General features: G+C 43.9%; 1 protein-coding gene across 8 annotated transcripts in view; it reads left to right on the forward strand.

Moving 5' to 3' along the window:
• Nucleotides 1–22,948, forward strand: part of DOCK2 (dedicator of cytokinesis 2) — a 442,545-nt gene that overhangs the window by 56,389 nt on the left and 363,208 nt on the right. For all 8 annotated transcript variants that reach the window (XR_001718032.4, XM_016954162.4, XM_063811659.1 and 5 more), the window contains 10 exons: nucleotides 2,571–2,706; nucleotides 5,143–5,218; nucleotides 6,163–6,239; nucleotides 6,795–6,920; nucleotides 9,070–9,194; nucleotides 14,902–15,000; nucleotides 18,671–18,743; nucleotides 18,856–18,959; nucleotides 20,764–20,947; nucleotides 21,096–21,193. Coding sequence is in view for 7 of the 8 variants with exons in the window: in XM_016954162.4 (XP_016809651.1) it covers nucleotides 2,571–2,706; nucleotides 5,143–5,218; nucleotides 6,163–6,239; nucleotides 6,795–6,920; nucleotides 9,070–9,194; nucleotides 14,902–15,000; nucleotides 18,671–18,743; nucleotides 18,856–18,959; nucleotides 20,764–20,947; nucleotides 21,096–21,193 (1,098 nt within the window). In the remaining variant the exon portion in view is untranslated. The remainder of the gene's footprint in view (nucleotides 1–2,570; nucleotides 2,707–5,142; nucleotides 5,219–6,162; nucleotides 6,240–6,794; nucleotides 6,921–9,069; nucleotides 9,195–14,901; nucleotides 15,001–18,670; nucleotides 18,744–18,855; nucleotides 18,960–20,763; nucleotides 20,948–21,095; nucleotides 21,194–22,948) is intronic.

The following is a 22,948-nucleotide window of genomic DNA, read 5'->3' on the forward strand; positions in this document are numbered from 1 at the left end:
AAGCATTGGAGGGGAAGTGTGGGAGCAGGGTGGTTAGGAAGAAAGATCCAGAGTTGGAAGTGAGCATTGTGTGTTTATGGAGCAATAAAGAAATCTTTGTGACAAAAATAACCTACTTATATTCAGAGAGTCATGGGGAATCAGTGGGCTAGGACAGCTGGATATATTATGTCTAGGTCCTTTCATGTCAACTGGGAAAGAGTAGAACTAATAGGGTAGGAAATAGGGAGCTATTAATGTTGTTGGGGGGAAAGAACTGAAATAATAGATGCGATGTCTAAAGATGAATTCATAAGAGATTTCAGGATGGTTTGGAGGAAGGAGTCAGGCAGGCCAGAGACAAGGCTGTTCCAACCATCTGGACGTGAAATAATTGGGATCTCAAATTCAAATGCCTGCAGAAGAAGGCAAGGGATGCAGATGATGGGGTGGGGGGTCTTTCTTAGCCTGAAAAGCAGATGTCCATTCCTGCAGCTGGTGGGATGAACAGCCCTTGTACCAGTCAGTGCTCTCTGGGGAAACAGAACCCATGGAATATAAGTTTGCGATCCTAAAGGCAGGCTGGCAGGCTGGAAACTCAGGCAGGATTTCTATACTACAGTCTTGAGGCAGAATTCTTCCTTGTCTGGGAAACCTGTTTTTGCTCTTAAGACCTTCAGCTGGTTGGATGAGGCCCACGGACATTATAGAACGTCATCTCCTTTACTTAGTCAGCTGGTTGTAGATATTAATCAGGTCTACAAAATACCTTCATAGCAATATCCAGACTGGTGTTTGACCAAACAGCTAGGCACCACAACCTAGCCAGGTTGGCATACAAAATTTAACCGTCATGGTCCCCAAGCAGGAAGGTGTGGACCATACTGGGGCCTTGCCCTGTTCCCAGAGACTCTGCACAGCCCCACTCCCTTCCTCCTATACCAGCATAGTGAGAGGCAGGGGATGGCAGCTGTGCCTTGGTCCTGGATCTGATGTGAGCCGACAGCTTATTCCCAGTGCATATGCCCACATGAGAATTAACTCGAAGGAGAATAAACTGTTCCCTTTTGAGACCTGGCCCAGGGTACTCTACTCTGATGCCAACAGCATGTCTTGTTGTTTCTTCCTTAGCTGATCCTTACTGGCAGGGGGCCTCAAGATCACTGAAGCTTTTAGATTTGAGCATGAAGTCAGGAGTTTCCTCCTGCATGCCTTTCTGATGGCAAGGGAGCTGTACTGTAGTAGCTATGTTTGTGGTCTTTGGTGTCAGGGACTGGGCTCAAAGCCCAGAGTCTCATGGGCTATGGTCATGACCTTGGGGAAGCCTCTTATCTTCTTTGTGTCTCAGTTTCCCCATCTGTCAAATGGGGATGCAATAATTGTATGTACTTCAGAGATGTGAGAGATTGAATATGGTGATGCAGGAATCACTTAGCACAGTGGATGAGACAGTGCGTTTCACCAGTTTTGGCTTTTCTAGACTCAGTTGAGCTGGGTCTGGTGGCTCATGTCTGTAATCCCAGCACTTTGGGAGGCTGATGTGGGAGGATTGCTTGAGCCCAGGAGTTTGAAATCAGCCTGGACAACATAGTGAGACCCCATCTCTTAAAAAAAAATTAGGTAGGCATGGTGGCTCATGCCTGTAGTCCCAGCTACTCAAGAGGCTGAGGTGGGAGGATTATTTGAGCCTGGGAGATTGAGGCTGCGGTGAGCTGTGATCATGCCACTGCCCTCTAGCCTGTGTGACAGAGTGAAGCCCTGTCTCAAAATAAATAAAATAAATAAATAAACAAACAGATAGTTGACTGCAGTTTCCTGACCCCTTGAAGTCAGGTGCGGCCATATGCCTTTCTTTGGCAAATGACATGCAAGCAAAAAGTGATGTGCATCTCTCTTGGGTAGATGATTTAAGAGCCAGAAGTGATTTGCCACATTCCTTTCCCTGTGGCAGAGACAGTGAGCGCACCCGTGCTGAGATAGAGCTGCCAGCCAGGGGCCCAGAGTAAGTAAGTAATCAGAGCCCCCACCCCTCTGCATTGGCCCTGTAGACTGCACCAGAAGTAAACTTCTGCTGTGTTGTAAGCACTGAGATATTGGGGTTGTTAGCACTACCTCAACCCAACTGATGGCCACACTTTAGATGTGCAGGAAATGGTAGCTGTTATGATTTTTTTCTCTTCCTTTTGTCTTCTCTCTCAGAGGTTCTGAGCAATGATGTGACCGATGGTGTCATCCGAGTCATCTGTAGCAAATGCTACTTTTGGATCTATCACCTCGGCATATGGGGAATCCTGTCTGTACAGCTGATATTCCACCTCTACCCTTCTCTTGCCTTATCATTTTGAGAGGGAAGAATTGGGATTAAACACTAGAGTTTTATCACTCATTTTCCTTTGCAAACCTTACCTTGCTTATCTGTAAAATGGATGTGAGAGCCTTGTTTCTATCTTTTCCAGACTTATTGTATGATTGGTCCATGTATAGCAAGTATTATATACATCCCTCAGAAATTACTATTACTGGGTTTTCTTGTCTACCTTTTTTCCCCCATTCAGCACATGATGGTCAATTTTTTGTTTCTTTCCCCACAGGATCTTGGAAACAAAGACCTCAACAGGGATAAAATTTACTTGATTTGTCAAATAGTCCGGGTCGGCAAGATGGATCTTAAGGATACTGGTGCAAAGAAGTGCACGCAGGGACTGAGGAGGCCCTTTGGGGTGGCAGGTAAGGGGCACACTCTGCATCATTAATTTTTATTGGAGCGCACATTTTATGTGGCTGAATTGTAATGATGATTTGTTTCCCAACTGCCTCCTGCTGCCCCCACCCCTGCAAAATTTATGCCAGACAGCCCTTAATAACTACATTTCTGGTGACTAAATCAAAATAATTGGTGACTAAGTCCAGATTTATGATGAACACAGTGAATCATGGGCTCCTCTTGTCTGGAGTAGAGCATCGGGAGACCGGGGCCGTCTGAGCAGTTGACACCTTTGCTCCCCAGCTCTGTGAAAAAGGAAAAACAATACAGGCAGGATCTAATTATGAGGAGCAAATCATTTAAAAAATACATCTAGGACAGGAAATGCAGTTACACAGAATGAGTCACCTACCACACATCTAAATTCCAGATGAAAACGGACATTTGGAGAATTGGCGTGACCTGAGGCAGAGCCCTGCATGAGGCTGCTGTACAGCAACATCAGCTCTGCATTCCTCTTAAGCTTTAGTTCTCCTGGGGTTTCTAAGGCTTCGTCATTCTTGCCCCACTTTTATGGTTTTAGTTATGTTTGACTACCACTTGTACTGTTATTTACCAAATATATTTTCTTTTAATCAACCTGCTTTACATAATGTATGTTTTTCATCAAAGGCAATTTAAATTCCTGTGAAAATGGCAATTTGATATGCCAGTTTTCTTTTTATTAAAATATAAAATTTTAAGAGTATACCGTGTATAACCCCTATGTACCATAGCTAACCTCAGTGTTTCAGGTTTCTCACTTCAAGATGCTCTGATCTGTAATCGCAGACCTGCTTACTCTCCAACTAGTCCCCTGGCACTGCTTGCAAAGTGGTGGAGTGGAGGATGTTTTACTGAGCTCACTGTTTTTTTTTTTTTTTTTAACCTGGCACTGCGGCTAGCTAGCCAGCCAGTGATCTTGGGCAAGCATTTTCCCCAGAGCCTTAGTTTTATTATGTGCAAAATGAAGGACTCATACCTGGTTAATTCATGAAATCCTCTACTGCTCTAAAATGCTCTGATTCTACTTGTGGGGGCATTTCTGACATCATGGTGTTTCTGTTAAGGCAGTGAGGATCCTTCAACCTTACTGCAAAGTGTGTCTTTGTCCTCAGCTGTAGCCTGCCCTCTCTTTTGGTGTCAGATGACAGAAATCTGATCTAAACTGGTAGAAGAAGGAAAAAAAAGGTACTTTATTGGTGTAACTGAAAAGCTTATGAATAGATCGCTTCAGGCATAGCTGGATCCAGGAACTCAAATCAGTTTGTCTCTTTCTTGCTCCTATGTCCTCATGCTGGCTTACTATGAAGAATTTGTCTCTTTCTTGCTCAGCCCTTATGTCTTCATGCTGGCTTACTAAGAAGATGGTTGTCCAGCTAGTTGGCAAATTATCAGCCAGCTGTTCCAAGCTTGCATCCTACCAACTTAGCAACCAGTGGAAAGAATGTACCTCTTTCCCATTAGTTTCAGCAGAAGCCCCAGGAGCTTTAATATAGGTCACGTCCTCATCTCCATAGTCTTTACTCTGGGCAGGGAGAGATGATTATCTGATCTACCAGGTCCTATGAATAACTTTGGAGCCAAAGGGAAATTGCCCTGCCCTAATCACAGCACTGAGGATGGATGAGGAGAGTCAGTTATAGAGAATGGATGCTCAGTTTCTCCTCCTGTCTGCTCTCTGACTCCCCTCTCTATCTAGATGCAGTCAGTGGTTGATTATTACCCAAGCAATTTTAATGGCCCCCTGCCCAGTGCCTGGAGTGTTTGACGTATTTTCTGTAACTAGGGTATGAGCTTGATTGGAGTAGCTTTTCTCAGCCCTCTCCTACACTCCCACTTCTATAATCCCCATTCTAGTGTAGGAGTTCTTTACCTTGGTTTTGGGACCTTTAGTGGCTGATTTAAGGAAAGGTTTCAGAGGATCCAGGATACCTCTGGAATCACAGGATTTGAGGATTCTTCAGTTATGTATCTGTACATATGAGTATGCTTATGAAAAGAGGGTGGATATTTCATGAGATTCTCAGATCCTACAGAGACCCAATCACTGCTCTCTGGTTTTGTAGGCATGGTAGACATTCAATACATGCATGTCAAATCCAAACCTAATTGCTGAATTCCACAGCCACGGCTCTGACCCTTTCCTTTTGGCCTCTGCTAAGCCATGGTGCTCTTGGATGCCTCCCTGGCCCTCTGACCTCCCAGTCTGCTTTGCCTGGAGGTATTTGCCCTGGTGCTGCACGCGAGGAACCTCTGCTGTCTGAGTATTGTGCCGCACTGGCTTGCTTGCCATTTTAGGCCTTCCTGACCCCCAGGCATCCCAGGCTCTACCTCCTGTCCCATAAGCTCATCCCACTGTCATCCCTTATGGGAGCAGGAGGAAGTTAAACTATTAATTCATTCTGTCTTCTTTCTAGTTATGGATATAACAGACATCATCAAGGGGAAAGCAGAGAGTGATGAAGAAAAGCAGCACTTCATTCCTTTTCACCCGTAAGACATTTCCCATTTCTTTCCATTCTCTTCAACCACACCCTTTGTCATCAAGGGCTGCTGGAGCTCAGAGGGTACCAGTTCCCTGAGTTAGTGATAGGCAGGTGGAGACTCCCAAGGGAAGCGCAGGATGAGAATCATTGGCTCAGTGCCCAGGCACTCAAAACCAAACAGCTCTTCAGCCATTCATTCATCAGACGTTATTTATGCCACAGACATTTATTGGTGGCCTGGCAGAGGCTGGCACTGTGCTAGGTGTGGAGGATGAAGTAGTGAACAAGATGGGCCCTGTCTTCATGGAGCTCATAGTATAGATGGGGAATTAAACAGATAATCAACAAAAGATTAATGCATTAATTACAAGTGCAGCAGAAACCACGAAGCTGTGAAGCAGCAGCATTTCAGGAGCGTGTGGCAGGGAATCCTAACCTGGTTCTCATGGATAGATATATCCATGACTTAGGAGGAGGGCAATAAGGGAGGTCAATGTCCTCTCCTCTCCTGTTCCAAAAGGAGTCTTCCAGAAAGCAGGGCTCCAGTTTGAGAGCATCATCAGTACTTAATAGCCCTAAGGATGGTCCAGGTAATGAGGCTAGTGACTTTGCTGAAGGCGTGTGATAACGACTTAGCAGGAGCAACTCAAGTCTTTACCCTTGCTAAGCAGATATGCATGTTGAAAGCTTTGGAATCCTACCTTTATAAGCATCTTCCTGGAGAATAAGAAATGGCCTCTACCTGTAGCATTGATATTCCCAAATTTCAGAGCCACATTGCTTTGTGATAAAAAGTGAGGTACCTCTTGATGGCATGTATATACCCTGGGCTGACATACGCAAACTCGCTTTTCACCTGAGGCGTGTGGAGGGGCTGGGGAGATTCATGGGGCCCCTTGAAACACAAGGAGGACACGATGTGGACATTTCATGCTCTCTTTTCCTTTCCAGGGTTACAGCTGAGAATGACTTCCTACACAGCCTGCTGGGCAAAGTCATAGCCTCCAAGGGGGACAGTGGAGGGCAAGGTATAGTGCCAATGTGCCAGTGGGCTGAGCCTGCTCCAGCTTGGGAGCCCCTAACTCTTCAGCAAATGAATCAAAATCCTGAACCCTGGGATACTTAGCTTTCCTTCCAGACAGACCACTGGGAAGAATGGGAACATATGATCTATAGGGATAAGTCACATCTCCTGAAGAAAATTGGAGGCATGTCCTAGTGCCCAAAAGAAGAGAGGAATTGATACATCCTGAATATCTCCGGTGTTCCAGGGGCACTTTAATAAGTTACCTTGTTTGATTTCATTCTTAATCCAGGCCTGAGAGATAGGTGTTGTCATCCTCACTTTGGGCTTAGAGAAGTGGGATAATTTGCCAGAGGCTGACACTGCTAGAAATAATTAGCGGGATTCAGACCCAGAGATCACCCGTTCCAGAGGCCCTGTGGGCTGGGTGGCTGCATCTGTGGCTGTATGACTCTGTTCCCAGTGATCTCCAGAAAGACAGAGGGGAGAGGTGGCGGGAGGGCCAACTGAGAGGACACTTGCAAAAGTGGGCTCTTCACGGTGAGCTGTTCCTTTCCAGGCCTCTGGGTGACCATGAAGATGCTGGTGGGTGACATCATTCAGATTCGCAAGGACTATCCACACCTGGTGGACAGGACCACCGTGGTGGCCAGGAAGCTGGGATTCCCAGAGATCATCATGCCAGGTGAGACACAGCTGCTCTGACCTTCCCCTGGGGACATAGGGGCCAATTCAGCTTGTCTAATTCATTTTCCTTCTAAAGAGTCAACTCCTTCCTTTTTTACTGCCTCTCTCCATTTCTGTCCCTGAAGGTAACCACTAAAAATGATGTCTGTATATCCAAAAACTTCTATGCATTAACAAAATAGACACAAGCATGTAAATATAAACACATACCCCTTTTCCCCACAAATGGGGTCATATTTTATATTCCTTTACTTAATATACTTTATATAGTATTCTACAACTTGTTTTTATCACTTAATAATTTATTGTGGCCATCATTTATATTTTATACATGCAGAACAGTTGCACTCTTTCTGGGAGAATATTGTCATTCTCTTATATTTTTAAGCTTTTTTTTTTATATTACCAAAGGAATTCGTGTTCATTGTAAAATATTCAAATGGCGTGAAAAGGTATAAAGTGAAATGTTAAAAGTTCCTTTATATCTTTGTCTCCAGAAGTAGCCACTACATTTCCAAATGTGTGTATAATTTTAAAAAATGAGTTTATGTAATATTAAACAAAAATTATAGGAGGGCATTGTTTTGGACTAAGTTCCTGCACCAGCCCCCAACAAACCAGACTGAAAATCAAAATGGAGTCAGCTATGCTAAAGGGTCATGTCATCAAACCTAAACTAAACTGTTATCTGATCTTGCAAGAAATTCGGAGAGGGGAGAGAGGGCGGCGGGCGGGGGCGGGGAGAGAGAGAGAGAAAGAAAGGAAGGAACGAAAGAAAAGAAAAGAAAAAGAAGGAGAGAAAGAAAGAAAGAGAAACAGCCTATTTTCCAGACAGGCCATTTTCAATTTTCAATGGGCATGATAATGAAGTTCCTGAAGTAACCTGATGTTAACAATCAGTCACTTTTCTATTTTTCTGTTTCCCTGTTTCAGCCTTACGAGGGCAATAACTTTGAAATAACCAATTCACTCTGTCTTGCTTCTACTTCCTTCAGGCCTTCTCTGTCTATAAAGCCAACCTCTTCTGCTCAGCTCTTTGGAATACTGATTCTATTTTATGGAATGAAGCATTGCCCGATTCTAGAATTGCAATAGAGCCAAGTGAGGTCTTTAAACTAAATTTGTTGTAATTTTGTCTTTTGACAATAGTAATACTCTTTTGAAACTTCTCTTTGTGTCTTAAACCTGTGTCTTGGACTTCCGTTCACGATGGCTCTCACTGACTTGCTGTTTCTTTCCACATTTGTCTGGTGGTTGTCTCCTAGGGCCTGTGCTGTCATTTATTTGTCCATGCTTTACCTGAGACTTCAGTTACTTGTGTAACCCCTTGTAGGATTTTCTATTCCTTTTTTTTTTCTTTTTGTTTTTTTGAGATGGGGTTTAGCTCTGTTACGTAGGCTGGAGTGCAGAGTACAGTGGTTTGACCTCAGCTCACTGCAGCCTCTGCCTCCCAGGCTCAAGCAATCCTCCTGCCTCAGCCTCCTGAGCAGTTGGGACCACAGGCATGTGCCACCACACTTGGCTAATTTTTTTGTATTTTTTGATACAGACAGGGTTTTGCCATGTTGCCCAGGCTGGTTTTGAACTCCTGAGCTCAGGCGATCTGCCCGCTTTGGCCTCCCAAAGTGCTGGGATTACAGGCATGAGCTACCTGTGTCTGGCAGATTTTCTATTTTTCTTGCCTCCCTTCCTGAAGATCCTCTGCAGCTCCTTCCTAACCCTGTGTCCCTGGGACACATGGAAAGTTGCTCTATTCTGCTCCTACACAGTGAAATATTGGCAGATGTATATGTTTGGTTGTTTTCATGGGACAGGATCAATTCAATTGGAGCTTTCCTTTGCCTTCCCAGAAGGTGTCACTAGAGGATGAAAATTAAATGATTTTTAATGTTGAGAAAAACATGGCCAATTTTGAGTGTCCCTACTTCCCTTTTTGCAACTGTTTTCCTAGCATCCCTTCATCCCCTTGTTACCTACTTCTCCAGCCTCCCTGATGAGGGAAAAATGCTTTCTCTAAGCAATTCTGATTTTAATTAATACCAATCCAGGTGGGGGAGCTTCTTCTCACCCTCCATCCCCTCTAGTTAGTCAGCGTCTCTCCTGCTGTAATCCACACTAACTCTTGTTTCTCTCTCCCTCTGCCTCAGGGGATGTCAGGAACGACATCTACATTACTCTCTTACAAGGTGACTTTGACAAGTACAACAAGACCACACAGAGGAATGTGGAAGTCATCATGTGTGTGTGCGCGGAGGATGGCAAAACGCTGCCTGTAAGGGACTCACTGCTGCTCTGGGTGACAGGGTCCCCCTTGGGGGCCTCTGCTTGTAAAGACGTACTTTTCCTCTCCCTGATTCTGTTGTCTAAATGCCAGGTGCCTTTGGGATGGTGTTGAATAATGTGTTCAACACCTTTTGAGCTTGGTTAGTGCAGTGTTCCATAATAAGACCTTGTGATATTTCCTTACACCAAAGCAGTTTTTCAATGTCTGTTCCTTTCCTTTCACAACTTCTTCTTGTATGTATGTATGTATGTATGTATGTATGTATGTATGTATGTATTTACTTTTGCATGGTCTCAGCTTATAAGTTAGCTTTCTGCAGTTAAAATGTTCTCATTGAAACCTGAGCTGGTTTATTCAGGCAAAGTCCATGGTAAGAAAGAGGATCAATACAGTGCCTTGGGCTGGTGTGGAGGCTCAGGATGTGCTCAAAGCAGACATTCTCAACACTTAATCTAACTCCCCAGCGCTCAGCCAGAAATGCTGGTGGAAAGCCTTATTCGTAAATTGGTCTCCAGAGAGCTAGCAGGGTGTATTCAGGAATGCAAAGCGCATTGCTATATTTATACAGCATATGTCCTGTCCAATATTTGTCATGTGTGTTTATATTTATTTGCTTGTATTTCCTTTAAGGTTGTCAGTGCTGTGTCCAGTGTGTAGGAGGGTTTTGTTTCTCAGTTCCTCCTAACAGAGTAGTTAGCTGAAAAGAAAATCAGCTCTCAGGAGAAATTTTAGCATGGGCGAATATTCCTCTTAGGCCACTGTGAGTGATCAAATAGCCAAGCAGGGCGGGTGTGTTCATCAGAGAGGGGATGTGAAGATGGAAGAGGCATCAGTTTTGTCCTTGGGGCCTGGAGATCAGACTGATACTTTGTACCCAAGAATAACTAACATTCACAGGGGAATTACCATGTGTCCGGCTGTGTGATAGTATGACACATTTCCTTTATTATGCCCCGTTTTACAGATAGGGAAACAAAACCCGTGTCACTTACAATAACTCGCCCAAAGCCATAATGTTAGCATATGTCAGAGATGGTTCCAGGCCCTCTGAGACACTTCACTACAATGCCTGTACATGTAGCAAAATTCTCCAATTTATTGCTCATTTTAAAAAATGAGGCTAATAACCACTGCTGGCAAATTTGGGAAGATTCATAATTGTTTTTTAAATGTAAAGAAATCCTCACAATTACCTTTTTGTTCATAAAGACTGGTCATGTTAATTAGTATCTATTTGAACAAAATCTAAGCATTGAACGCATCCTCCTTTTGTTGCAGTCTGAAACTTTTCCAAAAAGTAAAATAAGTGAGAAATACTTGACTCAAAGGAACATAAAGGAGCGGAGGGTTTTTATCTGAAAGGGAAATTGCAATTCCCAAATGTAGAGACCATTGCTTTGAAGTTACTTTTATCCAGCTTCCCTGGTAGAGAACTTTTTAACCTCAGCTTCATTTTTGAAACATCGATACGCTTACCTTCCATGTTGCCAAAGGACAAATTAAAAGACACAGTTAACAGGCAAGCAGCCATCTTATCTCCTGTCTGAACCATTCTTTCTTCCACTTTTGTCACCCTTTCAAGTCACTACTGAGCAGGCTGAGCAGATGCACTTATCCGAGATGAGTAGATAAGCAGGTATTCTGGGGGCTGACATGGAAAGGGAACTGTGGGGCATGGTGATGATTTGTGGTTTCCTCTATTAGGGAAATTCTGGGGGAGTTCAGTTGACTGACTATTGAAAATTGCTTAGGAAGCCTGTGGGAGGCTTTTCTTTCTCTATTTGTAGAAATAAATATTACTGCCCAATTAAGTGTCAGTCAGTACATTCAAACACTTCTGTTTGATATTGGCGGGCTCCTGTGGAAATGGTCCCCTTTAGAAATATTGATTTCTCCTCCTGCTCTAGGTGCATGCATACTGTCTTTGGCAGAGCAGGACCAGAGGGCAGAGGAGGTTAGGCCTGCTCATGGCTCACCTTGGGGTGTCAAGGGCCTTGCTCAGGAGGGGTCATAGCAGAGAAGCTAATGGGGTAGGCTCTGGGGTCAGGCAGACAGGGTTCAAATTCCAGCCTCCCCTCTTATTAGCTGTGTGATCATAGGCAAGTTTATTCATGTGTAAAAAGAAATAATAACCTCTTCTCGTGGGGTTGCAGGTTAAACAAAAGAGTAGGTATTAAAACAACTAAAAGAATATGATTGGATTGTTTGTAACACAAAGGATAAATGCTTGAGGACATGGATCCCCATTTTCCATGATGTGATTATTATGCATTGTATGCCTCTATCAAAACATCTCATTTACTCCATATATGTGTGTGTGTGTATGTGTGTGTGTGTGTGTATACACACACTGTGCCCACAAAAATTAAAAATTTTAAAATTAAAAAATTTAAAAAATAAACATGCTGCTGGGCACAGCGGCTCACACCTGTAATCCCAGCACTTTGGGAGGCCAAGGGGGGCAGATCACTTGAGGTCAGGAGTTTGAGACCAGCCTGGCCAAGAAGGTGAAACCTTGTCTTTACTGAAAATATAAAAATTAGCTGAGTGTGGTGGCAAGCACCTGTAATCCCAGCTACTCAGGAGGCTGAGGCACGAGAATTGCTTGAACCCTGGAGGCAGAGGTTGCAGTGAGCTGAGATCGCACCCCAGCCACTCCAGCCTGGGTGACAAAGTGAGACCCTTTCTCAACAAACAGACAAAACACGCCATAGGTATAAGGCACCTAGTATTGCAGTAAGTACCCAGCAACAGGAGGGAGGGTCACATTCAGAGAAGAGGACCAAGTGCAGGGTGAAGCCCTCTGAGGGACCTGAGGGAGTCAAACAGGCAATCCAGCCAGAAGCAAATTCTGGTGAAAGAGAAAGGCTTAGATGCTGGGCCAAGAAACCTCTGTTCTTCTGAGACCACCCAACTTGAGGCGGTGGAGGCAGGGGATAGGGGAAGTATGGGATAGTGGTTAAGACCATGACCCCTGGGGCCAGACAGCCAGGTGCAAAGCCCAGCTCTGCCTGAATTAGTAAGAGGACGTTGAGGCAGTTACATAACCTCTCTAAGCCTGAGAGTCTCTGTCTGAAAATAGGACCAGCAATGGCACTTTGCTCTTGTGAATATCAGATGAGGTAATCTACATAATAGGTGTGCATTAAATTTAGCTATTATTATTAGAAGGGTATACTGAGCTCCCAGCCTGATTCCTACCTTAGGCATGCTAATCGACATCCCATGATGTGGTCTTGTGAGAGGAGAACACTGTCTTTCCTAAAGTGTGTTCACATCCCTGGTGTCATCTCTTTCTCACCTGATTCCTACCAAGTAAACAGGACATGTGTTAGGAGCCTGGTTTTTCTTCCTGCAGAGATGTTTCTTCTAAGGCCAAGCCAACATGAACGCCTCCAGGCTTTCTGATCTGTACTCAGATTTTCTTCAACTGACCTGAAGTCTCCCACACCTATGAGGGGCTCTCACTGTTAATTGGGGGCCATGGGGATAGGCAATGTAGAAAATTATGGAACAGTGTTATTTGAGATATATACCAGTGTATATTTTCCCTAGAACTGGGCTCAGTCCCTGGTCACAATGCTCTCTCAGTGCACTTCCCAACACTGTTATTTCTCTGAAGTGCTGAGGCCTATGGCACTATCTTTGGCTTTTCTCTGACTGGTACTGAGACTTTTTTCTCCAGCCTTAGGAAATCAAAAATTTTCATCATCAGTACAGTTTTGTGAGATCCAGTTGCCTGCCATGTGGCAGTTTTACTTTCACCAGAGATATATGTGTAGTTTCTGATTTTGTAAGCTACATGGGATTTACTGTAACTACAGAAACTCTAAGCCCATAAATGTCACCAGATATAAATCTTTGTAGGCTGGAAGGCATCTAGGTTCTTATAGAAGGAACACTGGATGAGTATTTAGAGGGTCTGTGATGTTGTCCTGGCTTTGCCACTTTTTGGGCAAGTGGCTTAATCTCTCAGGGACTCAGGTTACCCAGCTGTGAAATGGGGATGCTGACAGTAAGCATCAGAGGTGGCTATGAGGACTGAATTAAGCGAGGTGGTGTGTGTGCAGGGCTTAGCGTGATGCTGGACACAAAGCCCACTCTAAATGGTTAGAAAGACTTTGGAAGCATGTTTTTAGCTCAGTGCCTCGGGAAGTTCTGGAAGGCTTCATCCCATGGAAAAACAAGGAGAGTTGTGTGTCTTCACTCAGTTCTGGTTCATTGGTTACACTTGTTTTTCTTTTAAAGATACATTCTGAAAGGACTGCTGTGTAGTCTGTTTTCAAATGGATCGATTTGGCTGCAAGTACTGTCAGTCAATATTGAAACTGAGCTCATTCCTTTTCCATACCTCGGAAGCCCACGGGGAGATTTCCAGTGCGAAGGGCGAGTCTTCCTTTCCCCAGGTTAGCATGGTTGGCCAGGGCTCACGGAGTGCCTGTATGTGGCCAGCTTTGGTGATTCAGCCTGCTGAAGGTCAAGGACCCACGGGAGAATCTGATTGAATCTCATGAGAGGCATGACTCGCTCACCATCAACATGCCGAGAGGCACACAGTTTGCAATTTCAGGGGCTGGGGCTCCAAAACCAAATCTTATGAATCTGGCAATTTGAGGGTTGAAAATTGTTTGGCCTAATATAAAAACCACACTTCGGGCCCCTTCTGGGTAATCCTAGCTTGGATCTTGTTTGGCGGCCAAACGGCTGGAATGACCATAGAAGTAGGCATTGTTGTATGTGACCAGGAGGTCATTCCTTGTGAGTCAGCTCCTTTCTGAACCTCTGAGGGTGATTTTTATGGCAAGGAATAAATGTTCCACTTGGACATGTGTGCTCTGTGCTCAGTCTCTGCTCAGAAAGCCCCTCCCACATTTCTGCTGTGTGCCAACTTGGAAACTTTCTTCAAGATTCTCAACTGTCATTGCCTCCAACAAATCTTCCCTGATTCCTCACCTGTCCTTGTGTCCTTCCTCTGTGCCCAACAGTAGTGTGTACACATGTCTGTCATCACGTTGCATTGCTGTCATGATGTGTTCCCTAATGTTTCCTGCACTAAACTGTGAGCTCACGTCAGGTTCAATGTCTGACCCATTCCTATACCCCGGTGCACAGCATGGAGTACCAAGAAGATGTTTCCATTATTGTGACCTGAACTGAGCCTCCTCCCCGGAACCCCCTCACCCCAGACTTGTTCTTTAAGGCAGGTGCTCATGTGTCTCTCTGAAGCCTGTGCTCTCTCCTTTGGTCCAGCACTGCCCACCGCCCTGACGTGTTAGCTGTAGAAATTCATCGCAAAGAGTTGCTGCTTGGCTGATCTGAGCCTGTTAGTAAACTTTCTGCACATTCACATTTAGGAAACAAATAGGATTAATAAGACTGGCAGTGTGCAGTAACTCCAAGGCTGGTTGTCACTTACAATAAGGCAGCCACATCAATGCCCTGGTGCACTCCAGTGGTTTCCAGAATGGAAGTAATGGAATTTCTGTAGTTAAGTGCCTGTCAGTCCTGTGGCTGGGGCACTCCTGTGTAAATCTGTAATAGAGAAAGAGCCATTATGGGCACCTGGCATGAGGGCTAGGGAAGGCAGGGTTGGCCCAGGCCCTAAGGCTGGTCGTGGCCTAGGGACCAAACCTGCACAAGCACAGAAAATGACAATTCTGTAGTCTTTTCCCTCACTTTGTTTTTCTTGGGTCAGAATGCAATTTGCGTGGGAGCAGGGGACAAGCCCATGAATGAGTATCGCTCCGTTGTGTACTATCAAGTCAAACAGCCACGCTGGATGGAAACAGTCAAGGTAATAATTAATAATAGCAGCAAACACATGTCTAGTTCTTACCATGAACCAGGCACTGTTTTAAGTGCTTTATTTAAATAATTTATGTATTGCTTACAACAGCCATGTGAGGTTTGTACTAATATTTCCTTCATTTTATAGTTGAGGAAACTGGCACTGAACAGGTAAGTAGCCTGACCACGACCACGCTGCTAGGAAATATCAGAGCTGGGATTCAAACCTGAGCAGTCTGGCTCTGGGTCTGTGCTCATCTCTGCAAGCTGAGGGAGCAGAATACTGACTGGAACAATTAGCATTCTTCTTCTTTTTTTTTTTTTTTTTGAGACAGAGTCTCACTCTGTTGCCCAGGCTGGAGTGTAGTTTTACCATCTCTGCTCACTGCAACCACTGTCTCCCGGGTTCTAGTGATTCTCCTGTCTCAGCCCCCTGAGTAGCTGGGATTACAAGCATGTGCCACCACACCAGGCTAATTTTTGTGTTTTTAGTAGAGATGGGGTTTCACCTTGTAGGCCAGGCTGGTCTCAAACTCCTGACCTCAAGTGATCTGCCCACCTTGGCCTCCCAAAGTGCTGGGATTATGGGCATGAGCCACCATGCCCAGCCTTCTTCCTTTTAATGAGAGCAGTTGAGCAAGGCAGTTCTGCACATAGACCCTAGGCCCAGAGAGTCTGGGTTCGTATTCCAGCCCTAATGCTCACCAATGGTGTGACCTTGGGCAAGTCATTCACCTGCTCTGTGCCCTGGTTTCCTCACCTGTAAAATGGGAGCAATAGGTTGACTGTGGAAGTAAAAGGACTTAATACACATAATACTGTCAGACAAGTCCTTGGAAGAGAGTACTTATTCAATTAATACAACTCTTGATTATACTTGGCAGTTATCTCAGTCTGCAAAATTGAACTAGATTTTGCATTCCTTCAAGATGCCCTTCAAACACTTGACCCTTGCCTGTTTTTTAACCACCCCTCTACAGGCAGTCTAATTGGTAGTGGCAGGCAGCTTTGTGCCTCTCTGTGTAGTTGTGGGGAGAAGGCAGAGGGAAGGTATAGTTGTTCCAGATATCTGATGCAGTCTCCCTCCAGGTCCTTCTCATATGGCATCTCCCCGCAAAATGTTTTGTGGAATACTAAGTGGTGTTTTATTAAAATAACGTTTTAGGCCAGGTGCAGTGGCTCATGCCTGTAATCCCAGCACTACGAGAGGCTGAGGCAGGTGGATCACCTGAGGTCAGGAGCTCAAGACCAGCCTGGGCAACATGGTGAAACTCTGTCTCTACTAAAAAATAAATACATACATAAATAAATAAATGAGTCGTGCATGGTGGCATGTGCCTGTAGTTCCAGCTACTCAGGAGGCTGAGGCATGACAATCACTCGAACCTGGGAGGTGGAGGTTGCAGTGAGCTGAGATTGCACCACTGCACTCCAGCCTAGGTGACAGTGAGAGACTCCTTCTCAGAAAAAAAAAAATTCATACATTAAATGTATTAAAATAACATTTCCTGGTCAAATGTGAGAAACTTGAGAACAAATATAGAAGTTAAAGGCTTCCTTATGTCAAGTTCTTAGAGCCCTTGAGATGTAAATGTGCTCTGCAGATCTGCAAAAGGAAATAAGAATGCAGAGCACGTCCCAAAACTCATTGACTACCGAGCATTTTCCTTTTTCCTGGTGTCATATCCTGGGGCTAGGATTCTGTTGAACATATTTTAGAAATTCTTTGTTTTAGCCAAAGCAGGTGGGAGGCTTGATGGATCAATGTGATTGTGAACAACATATGAGAATATATTATGTTTCTCTTCATGAAATATCTAACTCAATTCTGAGGCCAGTCATGAACATACTGGAGGGACATAGAGTGACAGAAAAACTTCTTTAGCTCTAGGTTATAGCAGAAGTCACCATCTGTAAGAGCTTAGGGTCCTTGGAGGCACCTCTCTGAATCTGAAATGACCCCCTAGCATGTGTCTGGTGGTATTGTCAGCCAGTGGAAATGGAGGCCAGGTGGGTGAGCACCCTGGTTCCCTTGATCACCCTTCCTTGGTGCAGGATGTAACCAAAGTGGAATTGTCAAATAGTCCTCTTGTGGGTGGTGCCCAGTTCATCAAGCTGCACCATTCTACTCAGCAATGAGGAGTGACAGAGCTTGCAAGCCAATGTGAGCCTATCACAGGCTGTATAATGCCTGAAAGATGCCCTTTTGGAATAATTCCTTGACAGAAGTGACATTAACTACAAATATTACATTACCAGATCGTCACACTAAGCAGAAAGGAATAACCTGCATTGGAATAAGGATTTGGAATTAATTCAGTGAACACTGAAGCTTGATCATAGCTTCAGATATCTCTGCCTTATCATTAGCAGCATTCTTTATTCCCCCCGGGCTCTGACTCCAAACACAAGATGCACACATGACTTCCTTTTCAGTGAGAGCTATTCAAACCCCAGCAGTTCTCCACTTATTACACATATTATTACTTTGCTCAGTGTGTCTCCCCATACCCAATGCCTTCAAATTGATGACCTGGTCAACTCTGAGGTCAGAAAGTTAATGTACCAGGTCAGGTTTCCCTTATCTGTTCTCTCTTGCACCTCAGTTGTATCTCCTTGCTAGCCCTTGTCACAGGGCTGTTACACATTGCCCCATGTGTAACACGGAACAATGAGCTCTTTGAGTGTGAGGACTCTGCCTTGTATCAGCATGGCCAGCACCCCACATGATTGTAGCTTCTAGTGAACATTCAACACGCAGGGAAAGGATGAATTGGCTGCAGTTACCCATGAGACCCTCAGTTCCTTTGCTCTGCCTGAAACATAGACAGGATGGTGGACCTCCTCAGGCTCAAGCCTCATTTTCTGCAACAGAAAGTGCCCCCAAGTATACATTTGTTTTGGCGTTTAATAGGCATCTGTACAGTACAAATGTATTCCTTTTTAAAATCAGTGTCCTTCTCTCAGGTAGCTAACCTTCTCTGCATTGGCCTGAATCTCAGATTGCAGAGGAGCTGTGAGACTTTGGGAGGTGGGCAGCACAGAGCCAGGCTGAAAGCATCACAATCAGTGGTATCAGTGGGTCATTCACTGGACAGGGATGCCTGGGTGACCAGTGGGTTGTTGTCTTAGCTCAGTGTCCTTGGAATCAAAAACATCTGGACATGTGTCTGATCAAGGGTGAGATGAGCCCTAGGATTTTTCCAAATATTATTGGATTAAAGCATTTTTATTAATTTGCATAAATGAGAATCCTCAAGCAAACCCCCTAACAACCATTGTTAATTTGCTAATCCCTGCTGCAATTGCCAGAACTCCTGGAGTGTGTAAGGAAAATGTGCATTGTGCAGTTTGCAGTGCATCAAATCCTGTGCTAAAGTTATGTGACTTTTATATCAATTTGGGGAGACTCATTTTTCCTCACTATAATTTACAGACCTCTTTTCATTGGCTGGGAATGCAATTTGCCAAATGGATTACATTTGGTACTTTATTTTCTCTTCATAGCTAGTTCTTCTGTAATTTATTTACAGTTCATCAGCCTCGATGGATGGGTTGTAAATCAGCAGGCAGCTCTCTCAGTTAAATGGTCAGGCTGCTGTGGAAGTGTGTGGGGGGGTGCAGTGGGGAGGGCCCTTTAACTCATTGTGTTCTGAGCTCTGTTTCTGTCTGCTGAGGTGGCTGTCCCTATTGAAGACATGCAGAGGATCCATCTGCGATTCATGTTTCGACATCGGTCATCTCTGGAATGTGAGTACCATACTGAATGGCATCTCTGCACCTCCCCCTAAGGGGAGAAGAATGGAAGAGCTGGGTGGCCCATGTATCATTTTCTTTCCTGACCCCACAATGCTATTTCCAGCTAAAGATAAAGGAGAAAAGAACTTTGCCATGTCCTATGTGAAGCTGATGAAAGAAGATGGGACTACTCTACACGATGGATTCCATGACTTAGTTGTCCTCAAGGTACCATGAGTTGGAAGGAGCTCTGCACTGAGGGGAGTGCAGGAAGAAAGGGGGTGATGGCAAAATTGCTTAGTGGTCAACAGCAGGGACCCCAGAATCACACACACCAGAGTTTACCAACTTTGTGGCCTCTTATAAACTCTTGACTTCTCTGGGCCTCTGTTTCCTCATCTTTGTGCCCTCAGTGAATATTTGTGAAAATTATGAGACAGTGGATGTAAACATAGCAATGATGAGTACATGGAAGAACTCAATACATGGAAAAGGTTATTGTTATTTACAGAAAGGTTATTGTTAATGACTGTTATATACTCTTGACTCTGTAGGGACCTCTGTGGCATGTGTAGAGGATGTACAATAAACATTTGAGAGATGCTGCATTGTAGCTAATGGGAAAATATTAAAACCTGCAGTCCTGATCCTGCTGCTGACTAAGCCTGGACTCATCTCACATGTTTTCCTGAGTCTCAGTTTCTTTTTTCTTAAGCAGTTATGGCAATATTTATGACAACCCACTAGGATGACCCATGCAAAAGGGCCATCTAAACTATAAAGGGAGTGCAGATGTCCACTATTTTTATTTTTACATTATGAGACTTGGACTGTTTTTGAGACATGGAGGAGCATTTGTCTGGTTTTTACCTGCTGCTTTTCCACATGTCTTCTTATGACAACAGAATGCATCTACTAGCACCTGGCTGGAGGCAAGTGTATGGCTGTGAGGTGGAGCAAGGTTGAGTAGCCAGCACATGGATCACACCCTTGCCCTTGGCTTTCTTAACCTTGTAGGCTGAAATTGCCCTTTTGCCTGTGGGATGCATGGCAAACACAGCCTCGTCAAGGCTTCATCTCATAGTACTCTTGTACTCTTCTCTGAGTCTCTCTGACTTTTCCAGAAAACCCCCTTTCTTCTGTACAGCCTCTGTTTTCTCATTTATCACACATAGAGTTCTTGGCTTGAAAGCCCTTCTTCCCTGACAGAATGTGAACTCCTTGGGGTCAGAGGCCTAGTTGCAGTCAATTTTCTTTTACTTACCCCCATTAGGTCCAAGTTTCCCTGACTGAGGATAATAACAGTGTCTGCTTCATATGTTTGTTATGAGGCTTAAATGAAATGAACCAAGGCATATAAAACACTTGGTTTCACTCCTGGTGCGGAGTAAGATAAATGTTATCTTCTGTAATGCCTACCTCTAGTCATTCATTTTAGCATGCCACTCATTTATGTGTGTATCACTCTGCTATGTATTCTATATGCATTATTCCATATTATCTGCTCAGGTATTCTAGGAAGTAGGGATGATGATTGTCTTCAGTTTACTAATGAAAAAAAAAATGAGACACAAAGAGGCAAAATAGTGTATTCAAGATAGCATAGACCTGTGAATGGCAAAACAGGGTCCAGATCCCAGCACACTCTTACTTAGTGCCTTTGCCATTAAATTCCTCTTTAAGCTAGAGTCCTTATTTTGCTGGTGAGCAGATATTATGGTCTCAAAAAAAGGATGAATTAAAATGTACTGTCTGGGAATTTTCAATTCTGTTTTTATTTTGCCATTAATGAGGTTCACAGAGCTTTCACCTGGTGGATCAACCCCCTTTCTATTAATGTGTCTTTGAATTCTTACCTATATTGTGGAAAAACAGTCCTGCCTCACCAGCCAATGTCTATTGCTTCTCTGATGATTTTCTTCACTCTTTATGACTCTCCCCACTTCACAGTGTCTAATTTGTCTGCTGCAAGCTCTGTGTGGCATTGGGCATGGAGCCTTGGCTTGGGGCAGTAACCAAGTGTTGTTTCCAGGGGGACAGCAAGAAGATGGAGGATGCCAGCGCATACCTGACCCTTCCTTCTTATCGACACCATGTGGAAAACAAGGGGGCCACGCTGAGCAGGAGCTCCAGCAGTGTTGGGGGGCTTTCTGTCAGCTCCCGGGATGTGTTCTCCATTTCCACCCTGGTGTGCTCCACAAAGCTCACTCAGAATGGTAATGGGGTCATCAAGAGTTGTGTCTGTGGGGAGTGTGTGTGTCTGTGTGTGTGTACATGTGTGCATGTGCTTGCAGACCCAAGGAGGTCCTGATATGGACAGTTAGGCCAGTAATGATACTTCTGAATGTCTGGACTCTATTTTAGTGGGCTTGCTGGGTTTGCTGAAGTGGCGTATGAAGCCTCAACTGCTACAGGAGAATTTAGAAAAATTGAAGATTGTGGATGGAGAGGAAGTGGTGAAGGTCAGTGGGGCTTCATTTTGTTTGTATTCTTACACTAGTGACAGAACTCTCCATGTGGGTGGCTTCAGGGGAAAAACAAGGTATTGAAGGACATGGGGAAACTTTTCTTCCAACAGTAGGATACACTCTCCCGAGTTGCCTTGAGGAATCTTTATTGGGAAATCCAGGGGAGTGACTTGGTTCAATGGCACTGAATGTTGGGTGCCAGAAAACAATGGTTATGCTCAATCTCTGGAAATAGATGAGCCTGGGTGTAAATCCCAGCTCTCCCACTTGCCAACTTTATGTGATAATATAAAAGTGACATAGTTCTCAGGGCTGTTATGAGCATTCAAGGTGATAATATTTAAAACTTACTCAACAGTCTCTTACACATAGTACACAACAATTAAACCAAAGCATATAAAACAAAGTTCAATAAATGGTAATTATTATTTTTGTTGTCATATGTTGATATATATGTATATTCATATATATGTATGTATGTGTGTGAGCATATATATGTGTGCATATGTATATATACATATATATAGAGTAGTATGATCTGTTAGTACTACCCACACATCATTGTTAGAAATAAAAAGTATTCTTGGTTTCTGCTGCTTGGAGAGCATTATGTATTAAAGATGGGAAAGGGAAAGACATCAGGGCTTACATTTTAAGTGAAATAAGCAGAAAACAATGCAAATGTCAGATGTATTATTGCATCCACATGGTAGTGGAGAATAGAAAGCGTCTGAAGTGCAAATCTAATTAAAGCAACCCTTCTCTCCAGCCTTATGAATTGGGACAAGTGTTTCCCAATGGTCCTGGAGATCTTGTTTCCTTGATACAGCTAGAAATTCTGAGATTAAACATCTTTATATGGTAGCTCTGTGTTTTGAGGGATTATAGGAAATATTGACCCATCCCTTAGGAGGGAGGAAAATCAAGTTTTATTTAATTGCCTCTACCTGGAGAAGCAGTGGCAGAATTTCCAGATGCTGTAAATGTGTACCACTGACCCATCTACCTCGTTCAGCAATGGCAGAGTAACTCCCCAAGACACCACTTTAATAAAGTCTGTAGCCTTTTGGTAGCTTGGAGAAGTCATGGAAGAGATGAGGCTTTTGTTGTCTTCCTCTTGCATTCTTTTTTCTTTTTTTTTTTAAAAAAAAGTTTGTTATTTAAATATGATATACATATGATGAAATAGATACAGAGCAGTTATCTTAAGAGTATAGCATAATGGATTTTTACACACGTACACATCATGTGTACTCACCACCCAGAAGAGGATACAGACTACTTTTAGCATTATAGTAGATTCCCTCATACCCCTTCTCAGCCAGTAGTCCCCCGGGGTAATCACTGTCCTGACAACCATCATTGTAGATGGGTTTTTGCCTACTCTCAAATTTCATAAGAATGGAATAGTGAAGAGTGTACTTTCTGTGCCTGATGTATTTTACTGCATATAATGCTTGTGAGAATCATCCTCATTTCTGCCTGTGGAAGTAGTTTGCACTTTAGTCCAGCTGTGTAGTATTCTTTAGTGTGAACATGCCACCATCTGTGCATCCATTCTGCTGTTGATGGGCAGTTGGGTTCCTCCAACTTCTGGCTCTCGTGAGTAAAACTACTGTAGACGTTTTGAGCATGACATGTGGTGGATGTGTGCTCTCATTCTCTTATAGATACTTAGGAGTGGGATTGCTGGTTCACCTGCACTTTGTCTTGTTTCTGAAATAGTGCAACCTTCGTTATTTCTTCCAG

This window comes from Pan troglodytes, chromosome 4 (assembly GCF_028858775.2).
Source record: "Pan troglodytes isolate AG18354 chromosome 4, NHGRI_mPanTro3-v2.0_pri, whole genome shotgun sequence".
NCBI lineage: Eukaryota > Metazoa > Chordata > Mammalia > Primates > Hominidae > Pan > Pan troglodytes.